Source organism: Procambarus clarkii, chromosome 82, assembly GCF_040958095.1.
Source record: "Procambarus clarkii isolate CNS0578487 chromosome 82, FALCON_Pclarkii_2.0, whole genome shotgun sequence".
In the NCBI taxonomy this organism is placed as follows: domain Eukaryota; kingdom Metazoa; phylum Arthropoda; class Malacostraca; order Decapoda; family Cambaridae; genus Procambarus; species Procambarus clarkii.
In genome coordinates, this window is record NC_091231.1 from 12,117,685 (window position 1) to 12,132,684 (window position 15,000).

The 15,000-nt window shown below is 46.5% G+C and overlaps 1 protein-coding gene across 1 annotated transcript in view; it reads right to left on the minus strand.

Annotated features, from left to right (window-relative positions):
* LOC123764210 (cell adhesion molecule Dscam2) overlaps window positions 1-15,000 on the minus strand; it is a 343,666-nt gene that overhangs the window by 26,195 nt on the left and 302,471 nt on the right. The window contains exons 15-16 of the mRNA XM_069316113.1: window positions 4,939-5,105; window positions 4,600-4,731 (exon numbers count right to left, since the gene is read on the minus strand). Coding sequence (XP_069172214.1) covers window positions 4,600-4,731; window positions 4,939-5,105 — 299 coding nt within the window. The remainder of the gene's footprint in view (window positions 1-4,599; window positions 4,732-4,938; window positions 5,106-15,000) is intronic.

The following is a 15,000-nucleotide window of genomic DNA, read 5'->3' on the forward strand; positions in this document are numbered from 1 at the left end:
CTCTCAGAGAACGCAATATGTGTCAAATTTGGGATAAGGGAGGTGAATCCAGAACCTTGCGGGGCTAACTAACATATATTTCCCGTGTCTATATCCAGAGGTACGCAAGTTGGTATCGCAGAAGAACATATACTTTCGCAGGTAAACACTCCACTAACAAAGGCTAGGTCCGAACTTATATATATTCTGGGCAAAAAGTTCTCCCATCTAGAACGCGCTCTCACCGGGAACACATCCGGCGGAAATGTATAAAGCTCATTCACATGCCGGTGACCGGATGTCGCTCGGAAATAACAGAAGGGATAACACACACACACGCACACACACACACACACACACACACAGACACACACACACTAACCACTCACACACACACACACTGTTGGGGGTTTCACCTCTCTATTATTCTCTACCCTTACTCTGGGGTAAGCAATAGTTATGCTCAAGGTAACTCACCGTAGCCCTGCGGGTCTTCCCTCGATCCTCACGGCGCCACTGCACGCCAGGAGAGTCTCCCAGTCAATCTTAACGGCCTCTTATTAAGAAAGAGTGAGAACACGACTCGTTCACGTCGACTGTCGTGTGCCCTCCCCAACAATAGGGCTCTACGGTTAAACACAAGGTCGCCAACTGGTGTTTAAGGTGGCCAGTAACACCCTCAGTGGACTGGTGTATTCAGTGGTAGCCTTGGCAAGGTCACACTCAAGGATCAGGAATCCGGCAGGTACTTATTGTTATCACTCTATGCTTACAGGTATAGTATAGCCACAAGATCAATGGAGGGAATGATAAAAACACAAAGAGAGTTTTGTATTTTACTTAAAATGTATGAAAGATGTCACAAGGCCACACAATAATCATAAATCAACTGATCCTGACTCGGCCGGTAATTCCCACGGATATTATGCGATCACTAGAGGGCAACACTCTCCCCCTCCTCATCAAGTGTCAAGAACAGCTGATCGCAATGGTCTCTCCGCGCGAAATTTGCTTGTTTTCTAGATTCACGCGCGCTGTTTCTTTAAATTCTCCAATATTACTACTCAGGCTCAAACAGTCTTTTCTACAATCAATTCTACAATGATTCACTGTAATGGTCTTACACTGTTATTTATCCAACAATATATTATGAAATATTAACACGGGAGTTTTCAGTACTTTCTCTCGTTGGCGATAACGCAATAATTCACTGTACTCACAAATGATTATTCACTGAATGAACATAGACATATATATGGTATATAAATCAATCATCAATACATGGAAAATAAATAGTTTCTGGGCACATAGTCTAACCTCCAAATACTGGCATAATATTATATATAATTTACCACTATATGTTCATATCAAAAATCTATAGAAAGATATACACAACACAGTAAATTTATCACTGGTTCCTGGTGCCTGTACACACCAATAATCAACATGAATATTACAAGTACTCTTGATAGTACTGTCTAGCACCCTGGTGCTTTACCATGACATAAGTGAGACTTGCTCACGACATATAAAATCTTCGGGCTAGATAATATAGCCAATTAATATAGCTAACTAAAGGGGAATGGGGAGGGAACTAGAACCACCTACTTCACCCTATCCTCCGATGAGAGTCGAGATGTAGCTCCTGGTCCTCGTGTCGGGAACGCCCCCACACTACACGTCGTCGTGTCCTACCAGAGCCTCTCGTCGTCCCACCGTTTAGCGCGTCGTCTCCGTGCCTCCTCACTGCAGGTCCGTCCTCCTTCTTGACTTCTTGAAGGTTGGATCCCGCTGGATCCCCTGCTGCTTCCACCAATACTCAGGTGTTCACCCTCACTGGCAGGTGTTTGGGGCCGTTCCTCCCCCAAAGCTTCGTCTCGAGCCTTTAGCTGAGCCATTATCTCTAGTCTTCTTTCACCAACTCGGGCAGATTTCAGCTTTATTCCAAAATGATCCGCTATAGCCTGTAACTGTGCCTTGGTGCACTCTTCCAGCACCTGTTCGTCTCTAGAGTCAATAAACCTCGCTACTTTATCATCCTCCATCTTGTGCTACGAGTGATAACCTTCACCTGATCTCTAACACCACTGCCAAGTACCACTGCAACCTTTGCTCCGATCTATATCCTGGCGAGGTCGCCAATGTTGGGGGTTTCACCTCTCTATTATTCTCTACCCTTACTCTGGGGTAAGCAATAGTTATGCTCAAGGTAACTCACCGTAGCCCTGCGGGTCTTCCCTCGATCCTCACGGCGCCACTGCACGCCAGGAGAGTCTCCCAGTCAATCTTAACGGCCTCTTATTAAGAAAGAGTGAGAACACGACTCGTTCACGTCGACTGTCGTGTGCCCTCCCCAACAATAGGGCTCTACGGTTAAACACAAGGTCGCCAACTGGTGTTTAAGGTGGCCAGTAACACCCTCAGTGGACTGGTGTATTCAGTGGTAGCCTTGGCAAGGTCACACTCAAGGATCAGGAATCCGGCAGGTACTTATTGTTATCACTCTATGCTTACAGGTATAGTATAGCCACAAGATCAATGGAGGGAATGATAAAAACACAAAGAGAGTTTAGTATTTTACTTAAAATGTATGAAAGATGTCACAAGGCCACACAATAATCATAAATCAACTGATCCTGACTCGGCCGGTAATTCCCACGGATATTATGCGATCACTAGAGGGCAACACTCTCCCCCTCCTCATCAAGTGTCAAGAACAGCTGATCGCAATGGTCTCTCCGCGCGAAATTTGCTTGTTTTCTAGATTCACGCGCGCTGTTTCTTTAAATTCTCCAATATTACTAGAAACTCGCCCACTCGATATTTGCACAAATAAACCGAATTACTTAGTTACACTGTACTCAGGCTCAAACAGTCTTTTCTACAATCAATTCTACAATGATTCACTGTAATGGTCTTACACTGTTATTTATCCAACAATATATTATGAAATATTAACACGGGAGTTTTCAGTACTTTCTCTCGTTGGCGATAACGCAATAATTCACTGTACTCACAAATGATTATTCACTGAATGAACATAGACATATATATGGTATATAAATCAATCATCAATACATGGAAAATAAATAGTTTCTGGGCACATAGTCTAACCTCCAAATACTGGCATAATATTATATATAATTTACCACTATATGTTCATATCAAAAATCTATAGAAAGATATACACAACACAGTAAATTTATCACTGGTTCCTGGTGCCTGTACACACCAATAATCAACATGAATATTACAAGTACTCTTGATAGTACTGTCTAGCACCCTGGTGCTTTACCATGACATAAGTGAGACTTGCTCACGACATATAAAATCTTCGGGCTAGATAATATAGCCAATTAATATAGCTAACTAAAGGGGAATGGGGAGGGAACTAGAACCACCTACTTCACCCTATCCTCCGATGAGAGTCGAGATGTAGCTCCTGGTCCTCGTGTCGGGAACGCCCCCACACTACACGTCGTCGTGTCCTACCAGAGCCTCTCGTCGTCCCACCGTTTAGCGCGTCGTCTCCGTGCCTCCTCACTGCAGGTCCGTCCTCCTTCTTGACTTCTTGAAGGTTGGAGTCGGTCTCCTGGCCGTCGTCTTCTCCCAGCAACGGCTGTCGCCTACGTCTCAGCTACAGTCGTTCGGTTTCCCCAATTAGTCCTCTCTTCCTCAGCTACCCAGTGGCTCTGTCAGCCACTACGCTGTCACGAACTGGTGAATTGCCACAGACGTCAACATACGTCACTGCACGGCTTCACTGCTACTGGCACAGTACCTGACTGGAGCACTTGTTGCTCAAATAACCGTCTATTCCCTCTTCTGGTTCAACACATGAACTAGGGAAGACTTCTCAGAGTACTGGCGAACTTCCGATGACGCGTAAATCCACGGGAGCGAGGTTCAACTGTCCTACTGACAAGACCATCCGTCACACGTCCGACCTCTATGACGTGTCGTATCTGACTGCTGGCGCCAGCCCGGCGCGCTGGCCGGACCCCCTTCCTTCGTGACGTCACTTTTGCTACGGGAGGTTTTCATTGGCTCCCGGTGCCACATTGCTGTCGGTGACCAATCCGGTGCCACTGACGTCACACGGTTTTGGCGGGAGATCAGAGAGGTAAGCGCCATCTTGGCTCCCTAAAGGGCCTAAACCACAGGCCAAAATATTACTATTTCACAAATTTCTCGGCTCTCCGAGAACCCTTCACTCTCTCCCATATATCAAATTGTAGCCTGCAACGTAGAGAACGCTTGGGAAAAGTAGACATGACTCTTACTGCAGGCGTGGGAGAATTATAAGGGGGGGGAACTCCGTCACAACACACACACACACACACACACACACACACACACACACACACACACACACACACACACACACACACACACACACACACACACACTAACCACTCACACACACACACACTCACACACACACACACACACACACTAACCACTCACACACACACACACACACACACACACACACACACACACACACACACACACACACACACACGCACACACACACACACACACACACACACACACACACACACACACACACACACACACACACACACACACACACACACACACACTAATATTACTGACCTGTCTGGGACTTGAGGTGGAGGATATAGTGGGTGATGGGCGTGTTGGGGGAGGGCGGGGCCGCCCAGGTCACCGTGGCTGACCTACTGCCCTCTCGGGTCACCCGGAGGTCACGGGGTGACTCAGGCACGTCTGGGTAGTGGGGTGAGAGGTTAAAATTTAGTGCTGGCTCCAGTGTCTTCAGAGGTGACCAACACACAGACCAAATGCGATATTAAACATTTTATCGTAAATTAAAGTTGAATTCAAAGAAAACGTAAAAAATATTTTGTTTTTACACACGATCATAAGGGTAAACTTATCTAATTTAGTTCATCGGGCCGTTCAGCGGCGCCATACCTTGAACCTTGAGTTCCATGTGGTGGGTGTGGCTTCCGTAAGTGTTGGTGGCGGTGCAGGCGATGACGGCGGAGTCCTGGGGCGCCACGTTCGTTATCCGGAGCTCCGCCCGAACGGTACTGATAACGCCTTTTGCACCTGAGTCCTCAACAATGTCCACGCTGTACCTGCGAGAGGGAGCAACGACGTTGAAAAAAGGAAGATTGGAGAACCGAGACGAATTCTTGAGATTACTGGCCGGCGTCGTGAAGGTACAGTAGCTCTAGTCAGGCTACTCTGTAAACCCGCTATTTGAATAGTCTTCCTGATCTACCGCGAATCATTTACTGTACGTTGAAGTCAAACTGTTGAGTTTACTTGTGACTCTTATCAAATTTTGAGCAAACATAAGGGGCATATTTTACTGGAAATATGTAACAATTGGTGAGGTTACCATTGTAACAATGCTGGAAGGTCACCACTGTAACGCCTCAAACCCTGTTACCACCATTGTAACGTTTATGACAATCTAGTACTGATGTTATTGTACAACTACGGTAACACTCACTGTAATGGTTGTTATAACTGGTAATGGTTGTTATAACTGGCTGTAATAATTGCACTGTTATAACCCCCCAACATCTGGAAGAGTCTGCCCTCGCCGCAGAAAATGCTCATACAGTTATCAAGGTGGAGGTAGGGGAGAAATGACCAAGGTGTTAAAGATATCTTTACAGTTTGTGTAGACCAGATGGAAGATAACTCATACAAAAAATAATGCCACCACTCCTCCTAGAACTTTGATAACTTGGCTAATTAACTCGGTAGGAGACCAGTCAACTAATACCGAGTGCTTTGGGAATTTAATCTTTTAATACTTACTGAGTGAATGGAATTCCTTCATGAGTTACAAGGGGAATATAATTTACTCATAAAAATGCTCATAAGATCACAAATAACATCCAAATCCATTTAAGATCTATGTCTCAGAATTAATTAAGGGGAATATATATAAAATATACAGGAGACTAATTAACAGTAACTTTATTTTATAATGCAAATTAATTAACTCTAAGCTAGTAACATCTTAGTCATTAGAGGCATGATAATGGAATACGAATTGTACAGGAGACTCTAACTGACATATACCTTTTTCACTGCTCCTGCATAGGTGATGTTGTGGCCTAGTTGATCCTACCCCCTTGAGATTATGCTGTTATTTAATATAGGAGGGGAAAATGGGAAGGGAATAGAAGTAAAGAGGAGTAAAAGTGGAACAGGGAGGAGAAGTAGAGAGGACAAGTTAGAAGAGAGAAACTGAGAGAGAGAGAAGAATTTAAGCACATAGGAAATGAGGAAAGGAATGAAGTCGTCAGGGTAGGAAAGTAGAAAGAAGGGAAGGCCTGCTGAAGGGAGGGAAAGCGAGAAGGAGGAAAGACAGGTGAGGGAACGAGTTAGAAATAGAGGAAGGAAAGATCATCCATGATTAGGCCTTCCCAAGACCTCAAATATTAAGTGGTCTGCCAGACGACAAAGATAAGTGGCCCATCCCGGACCCAAATTATACCTAATAAAAATAAAAATCCCAATAAGAAAACAAAATTCAATAAATAAAATAAAAATACAAACACCCAATAACAAAAAAACTTTTTGTGCTACTAGAAAAGTAACCGCTCTGATGTTGCTAAGATTAATCTCCTACAGCTAACTACAGCCAACTACAGCCAACTACAGCCAACTACAGCCAACTACAGCCAACTACAGCCAACTGCAACCAACTACAGCCAACTGCAACCAACTACAGCCAACTGCAGCGGCTGTAGGGCTTCTAGACACCAGCTAGGACACAAACACTAGCCACCCAGCCAACATACCCAACATACCTGACAACCCAACATACCACATACCCAAACAAACGACTCACACATATACCAACCTCATGGTGGACAGGCCAGCGAACTTTCAAACTTCCTCTCTCTCTCTACACCCAAATCCTCTTCCAGAATTTCACCTCCCCATCCCTCTACCTTCCCCATCCTTTCCAAATCCTTTGACATCAAAGATCAAAGAAACGGAAAGTGAAGGAACTAGATAAGGAAAGGGAGGAAAGAACAGATAAGATTGATCTCATTCGGTTGGTAAAATATATACATATACATATATTTCCGGTAATATTTATGTCTCCCATTAAGAGAACACATTTCCCAGTTTATTGCACAAATGATGGATTAGCCAAGAGTTGTATTGCTCGTGAACTATTCTCGCACATTACCGTAGAGGCGCTGAATATCACAGCTCCCCCTAAGGGGAAAAAAACACAGAAAACGAGCACATATGACGTTAAAAATGCTATGCTCTGAAGGGCGAAAGAAAGAAGAAAGAAGGAAAGAAAGAACGTAATATCCCTCCACATAAATAGATATCTGCCATCAATGTCCATCACGACGGTCAACATATACCCCTAATAATCACCAAATTCGTGTGCCATTGATGTTTGGGTACACATATATATGCTCATATACTACGAGGACAGGTTAAAGGTCATTATAGACCTCATGACCATTGAAGGAGAGAAGAGAGTGTGATGACATGATCGTAACATACAAAATACTGAGGGGAAATAGACAAGGTGGATATGGACATTCTTTTTTAAAGTGAGGGGAAGTACGACAAGAGGACATAAGTGGAAGCTGGAAAAGCAGATGAGTCTGGGAAAATATATGTAAGGAAATACTTGTACCCTGTACAAGTATTCAACAAGTTGAAGACACTGGAAGAAGAAGTTGTGGATGCCACCTCCATCCACGAATTTAAGGCCAGATTCGACACAGAATTTCTAAAGTGAGAAGTGTTCAATGGTTCAATTGTTCAACAGGTACAAGAATGCCAGCAGGCGGGACATCAAGAGCTATCGGCCTCACTCCCCCAAAATGATTAGACAGGTCTGAAAGTGCCGATATGTAGGCATGTACATTCTTGTACATATTGACCGGAGAGGGCAACGACTGAGGTTACATATGGTAAAACATTTATTGGTGGGGGAGTGTAGTGTTGGTGTTCAACACGCGTTTGACAGGTGTGTTGACAGGTGTGCTGACGGGTGTGTAGGAGCGAGGATAAAAATATTGATGTGTTGCAAGGTTACTTTTTCTCTCTGAGCCGGGGATTCCCCCCAGGGGCTTAACGGCTGAGTGGACAGCGCTTCGGATTCGTAGTCCTGAGGTTCCGGGTTCGATCCCCGGTGGAGGCGGAAACAAAATGAGTTGAGTTTCTTTCACCCTGATGCCCCTATTACCTAGCAGTAAATAGGTACCGGGGAGTTAGACGGCTGCTACGGGTTGCTTTCTTGGGGTGTGTAACAAAAAGGAGGCCTGGTCGAGGACCGGGCCGCGGGGACGCTAAGCCTCGAAATCATCTCAAGATAACCCCCTTCCTCCCCTGCCCCACCTTCACATCCTTCATGCTCTGTAACTTTCCCAGGATCACCCCCGCCCCCCTGGCTCTGCTCTTCAATTTTCCATTGACATCTCCGACTCTATCCTGTAATTTTAAGGGACATCTCCGACTCTATCCTGCAATTTTAAGGGACATCTCCGACTCTATTCTACAATTTTAAGGGACATCTCCGACTCTATCTTGCAAATTTCCAAAACAGACCTGCTGCTCAATCCTGGAAAGATCCCTCAGAAACTTACAGCTCTCTGCCGAAACTTTCCAAAGAGTCCTCCTGCTCTATCCTGGAACTCAACAGAGAGAAATTATTAATTAACTGTCAGAGCGACGGTAGAAGAGGAGAGAGGGGGGGGGGGGGGGGAATAATGAAGACAGGCTGAGCAACTTGTAAGTTAGTAACAAGTTAGAAGTTAGTCAGTTAGTGCCGCTTGAAGACCTCACCACCAACTACTTTAAAGTCTTTCCAACAAGCCAGGAGTACCACTACCGTCGCGTACCCCCCGACACACACACACACACAGGCTTGCCAACTCTGAACGTGATTGGTCCGGAAAATAGGAAAGAAAATGAGCAACAATACCGGCCGATGGAATTTCAGTTCTGTCGATTACTTCCTCTCGTCTTTTGGAGGATATTGGAACACCGGCTGTGCCCGAGGATAGTGTGTTGTGCACTGCTCTATATTTTATATTGCACTCTCTATAGGCTGATTTATTTCTATTTTTATGTAAGGGTTTTTTCAACATTTGCTCAAGTTGCAGATGTATTATTCAATGTGTCTCGCTGGGAGGAGGAGGAGGAGGAGAGGAGAGTCTTAACGATGGGGGGGGGGAATAGGAGAGGTGAGGGTGGGGGAGGGAGGGAGGGGCTCAAGACAGTGATGAGGACAGGCTGATCATATTAATCAAAGTGTGTGTGTGTGTGTGTGTGTGTGTGTGTGTGTGTGTGTGTGTGTGTGTGTGTGTGTGTGTGTGTGTGTGTGTGTGTGTGTGTGTGTGTGTGTGTGTATGTGTGTGTAACTCTGTAAGGGAGAGTGCAGGGAGCTGTGAGGGAAAGTGCTGAGAACTGTGAGGGAGAGTGCTGGGAGCTATGAGGGAGAGTGCACGGAACTGTGAGGGAGAGTGCTGAGAGCTGTGAGGGAGAGTGCTGGGAACTATGAGGGAGAGTGCTGGGAACTATGAGGGAGAGTGCATGGAACTGTGAGGGAGAGTGCTGGGAACTATGAGGGAGAGTGCAGGGAACTGTGAGGGAGAGTGCACGGAACTGTGAGGGAGAGTGCTGGGAGCTGTGAGTCAGAGTGCATGGAACTGTGAGGGAGAGTGCTGGGAGCTATGAGGGGAAAGGGGATTATCTCCAGAAGGGTTAGGGGATAAACTCAAAAACAAAGGGGTGAAAGCTGTGATGAGGAAAGGGGCCTGACCTTAAAAGGGTAAGGAGGTCAGGGCTGAAAAGGGCAGCAGTTAGAGCTGAAAGAGAAAAATCCCAACACCCGAAGGAAAGAAAGAGATTAAGGGATAAAGGATTACGGCGACGCCAGGAAGGATTTATCCCTCCACGTGTATTCCCTTTTAACCATCTCTTAAAAATTGGCTTCCAAACCTTAATGAAACACTAGTCTAGGTAACCCCAATTTAACGTGAATTTCACTTCATAATTCTCTGAAAACGGATAGACATCAATGAGACCCCCACGAAGCATTTCAATTAACAGCTAGAAAAATACAGGAGCCCCTCTTTGTATTGATACTGTATTTCTGAAACCGGTTGGCGTCACTCAGCCTCCTGCTTGCGACTGTAATTTTCTTTTGACTAATCACCTCCTGAAGGTCTTTGGGTTCCATGTAACTGTTGGAGTATTTCGGGATTGGTGTTATTATATGAGTTTACTTGCCTATATGTATTTGTGAGGGGAAGCTTAATTGACAGCTTTTTGGGACCTGACTTTCAGTTGCTGGTTGCTTATCGCAGTAGCTTGCGACCCTCTTGCTTAATGTAGCTTTTGACTGGTTTGGGTTCAGCTGTTTAGCTTACAGTACAGTCCACTTGCTCAATTATCTTACAGTTACTCTGACAAAGTGCTCATTTTATCTAGATACACATACACACACACACACACACACACACACACACATGCACACACACACACACACACACACACACACACACACACACACACACACACACACACACACACACACACACACACACACACACACACACACACACACACAGGAAGTGATGTGGTGGAGGCTGACTCCATACACAGTTTCAAGTGTAGATATGATAGAGCCCAATAGGCTCAGGAACCTGTACACCTGTTGATTGACGATTGAGAGGCGGGACCAAAGAGCCAGAGCTCAACCCCCGCAAGCACAACTAGGTGAGTACAACTAGGTGAGTACACAGTGTGTGTGTGTGTGGGGGGGGGGGGGTCCCTGGACGGTTGAGAGGCGGGACCAAAGAGCCAGAGCTCAACCCCCGCAAGCACAATTAAATGAGTACAGAGTCTACCTTGAGATACACAATAAAGACTCTGGCGAACGCAAGGAGGTTACTGCGGCGTTTAACTTGCGTAATACAAACACAAATTTAAAACACTGAGGAAATAGCACTCCAGGTTCCCCTCGGCCGCGTCCCGGCCACGTGGCCAAAGCTGCAGGAAGCGTTTCCAATATTCACAGACAGGAAATTGACCAGAGGCTGATTTCTGAAAGCTGTTGCGTAGGGCTTTTGTATGGTGTCGTGGAGAGGGGGAGGGGGTGGGGGAAGGGTGTCGTTGTTGCTGAGGGAGAGGGGGGGGGGAGAGAGGGCTGGTGTTTGGTGAAGTTGGGGAAGACTTTTGTTTGTTTTTGGGGGGAGCTGGAGAGTGCTTTTGTTTGGTGGGGGTTGGAGGGAAAGTTTGGTGTTTGCTCGGGTTGATGGACTTCGGTTTGAGCAGGTTATAAAAGTGGGATTTTGTTTGGGGTTTGTTGCTGGAGAGGGATTTTATCTGGGGGAGTGTTGGAAAGGGCTTTTGTTTTGGGGGGTTATTTGAGAGGGCTGATGTTTGGGGGTTGTTGTAGAGGCCTATTGTTTAGTGGGGATGTAAGGAGGGGGTGGCACATGTTTGGGGGTTGTTGTAGAGGCCTATTGTTTAGTGGGGATGTAAGGAGGGGGTGGCACATGTTTGGGGGTTGTTGTAGAGGCCTATTGTTTAGTGGGGATGTAAGGAGGGGGTGGCACATGTTTGGGGGTTGTTGTAGAGGCCTATTGTTTAGTGGGGATGTAAGGAGGGGGTGGCACATGTTTGGGGGTTGTTGTAGAGGCCTATTGTTTAGTGGGGATGTAAGGAGGGGGTGGCACATGTTTGGGGGTTGTTGTAGAGGCCTATTGTTTAGTGGGGATGTAAGGAGGGGGTGGCACATGTTTGGGGGTTGTTGTAGAGGCCTATTGTTTAGTGGGGATGTAAGGAGGGGGTGGCACATGTTTGGGGGTTGTTGTTGAGGCCTATTGTTTAGTGGGGATGTAAGGAGGGGGTGGCACATGTTTGGGGGTTGTTGTAGAGGCCTATTGTTTAGTGGGGATGTAAGGAGGGGGTGGCACATGTTTGGGGGTTGTTGTAGAGGCCTATTGTTTAGTGGGGATGTAAGGAGGGGGTGGCACATGTTTGGGGGTTGTTGTAGAGGCCTATTGTTTAGTGGGGATGTAAGGAGGGGGTGGCACATGTTTGGGGGTTGTTGTAGAGGCCTATTGTTTAGTGGGGATGTAAGGAGGGGGTGGCACATGTTTGGGGGTTGTTGTAGAGGCCTGTTGTTTAGTGGGGATGTAAGGAGGGGGTGGCACATGTTTGGGGGTTGTTGTAGAGGCCTATTGTTTAGTGGGGATGTAAGGAGGGGGTGGCACATGTTTGGGGGTTGTTGTAGAGGCCTGTTGTTTAGTGGGGATGTAAGGAGGGGGTGGCACATGTTTGGGGGTTGTTGTAGAGGCCTATTGTTTAGTGGGGATGTAAGGAGGGGGTGGCACATGTTTGGGGGTTGTTGTAGAGGCCTATTGTTTAGTGGGGATGTAAGGAGGGGGTGGCACATGTTTGGGGGTTGTTGTAGAGGCCTATTGTTTAGTGGGGATGTAAGGAGGGGGTGGCACATGTTTGGGGGTTGTTGTAGAGGCCTATTGTTTAGTGGGGATGTAAGGAGGGGGTGGCACATGTTTGGGGGTTGTTGTAGAGGCCTATTGTTTAGTGGGGATGTAAGGAGGGGGTGGCACATGTTTGGGGGTTGTTGTAGAGGCCTATTGTTTAGTGGGGATGTAAGGAGGGGGTTGCACATGTTTGGGGGTTGTTGTAGAGGCCTATTGTTTAGTGGGGATGTAAGGAGGGGGTGGCACATGTTTGGGGGTTGTTGTAGAGGCCTATTGTTTAGTGGGGATGTAAGGAGGGGGTGGCACATGTTTGGGGGTTGTTGTAGAGGCCTATTGTTTAGTGGGGATGTAAGGAGGGGGTGGCACATGTTTGGGGGTTGTTGTAGAGGCCTATTGTTTAGTGGGGATGTAAGGAGGGGGTGGCACATGTTTGGAGGTTGTTGTAGAGGCCTATTGTTTAGTGGGGATGTAAGGAGGGGGTGGCACATGTTTGGGGGTTGTTGTAGAGGCCTATTGTTTAGTGGGGATGTAAGGAGGGGGTGGCACATGTTTGGGGGTTGTTGTAGAGGCCTGTTGTTTAGTGGGGATGTAAGGAGGGGGTGGCACATGTTTGGGGGTTGTTGTAGAGGCCTATTGTTTAGTGGGGATGTAAGGAGGGGGTGGCACATGTTTGGGGGTTGTTGTAGAGGCCTATTGTTTAGTGGGGATGTAAGGAGGGGGTGGCACATGTTTGGGGGTTGTTGTAGAGGCCTATTGTTTAGTGGGGATGTAAGGAGGGGGTGGCACATGTTTGGGGGTTGTTGTAGAGGCCTATTGTTTAGTGGGGATGTAAGGAGGGGGTGGCACATGTTTGGGGGTTGTTGTAGAGGCCTATTGTTTAGTGGGGATGTAAGGAGGGGGTGGCACATGTTCGGGGTTGTTGTAGAGGCCTATTGTTTAGTGGGGATGTAAGGAGGGGGTTGCACATGTTTGGGGGTTGTTGTAGAGGCCTATTGTTTAGTGGGGATGTAAGGAGGGGGTGGCACATGTTTGGGGATTTTAATAGAGGCTTTGTCTTGGGATGGAAGTTGTTGGAGAAAGCTTTTGTCTGTTATTTTTATCGAAGGCTTTTGTTTAGGGGATTTATAGAGGGGCTGGTATTTAATGGGGCTGTTGGAGAAGGCTGTGGCGTAGAGGGGTTGAGTGGCTTTCAGATTCTACTCCATTAAGTACTACCCTTAGAGTGCAATCTTGAGGGTGGACGCTAATTAGCTGCAAGATGGGTCTTAGCAAGTCGTCCAAGGTGCCAAGTACGTCTGAAGACTCCTGATATGTACAGTGCAGCAACACGATCTTAGAATCACCAGTGACTGACTAATGCCACTTTAGCAAGAGATGTTGAGCAAAAGATCAGCACCAATATTGCTTTTACTGTAGGTATAGTGGAGAGCAACTGATGATGGCTTAAACTGCTGGAATTTGTTCTGATAGTGTTGTCTCAGTTGGAAATAGTAATATATTGGGGCCAGATTCACGAAAGCACTTACGCAAGCACTTACGAACCTGTACATCTTTTTTCAATCTTTGGCGGCTTTGTTTACAATTATTAAACAGTTAATGAGCTCCGTAGCGCCAGGAGGCTGTTTATAACAATAACAACAGTTAAATGGGACGTTTTCATGCTTGTAAACTGTTTACTAAATGTAACCAAAGCCGTCAAAGATTGAGAAAAGATGTAAACGTTCGTAAGTGCTTGCGTAAGTGCTTTCATCAATCTGGCCTCTGGTGTGACCGCAGAGCCCCGTGGCGCAGCGGTCAAGCACTCGCCCGGCGCTTCGCAAGCGCTTTGGCCTGGGTTCGTAGTTTGCGACCAGCACGATTTTTTTTCTCTTGCGGTCTCAAGCTTCATATTTGCCTTACTGCATAGGGGGAAGGTATACGTATATGGGAAGGTATATACGTTATACGTATATACGTCTACGTTAAGGTAGGGAGAGATAGTGGAGATGCCTCAGAGATGCAGTACCAATGAAGCCAGTTGCAGCACTTCTGAAGCCAGAGGTCCTCGATCAGTTGCTATGCAACCCCACGTTATGCAGCCCCCATTGTCTTACGAATAGCGACGAGTAATTCAAGGAGGTGGTAGACTTCGTCGTGCTGTTTACTAAACTACCGTAGACAATTGAACACGGTGCTTGGATCAGGAGGTTGTCGTTGTGGGTGAGAAGGAGCCTGTAGCCGGGTAGCTAAATGGTCTGCGTGTAAGGCAGCGCTTTCCTGCATTGCCGGTTGCAATAGTCCCTAAATCTTTTCGGCTCATGGTGGCCAAATTACACATCAGAAAATGGAGGAACGACGACGTTTCGGGCCCTCCTCGACCATGACCAAGTCGTGGACCAGAAAGGGAGAAAGAAACAGACAAATAAATCGGATGAGAGGTGAGGAGCAAGCGAAAGAAGAAGGAAAGAATAAGGTGAATGGTCAGCATAGGGTGAAAGGTAAGAATAAGTAAGAGGGTAAGAATAGGAGAAAATAG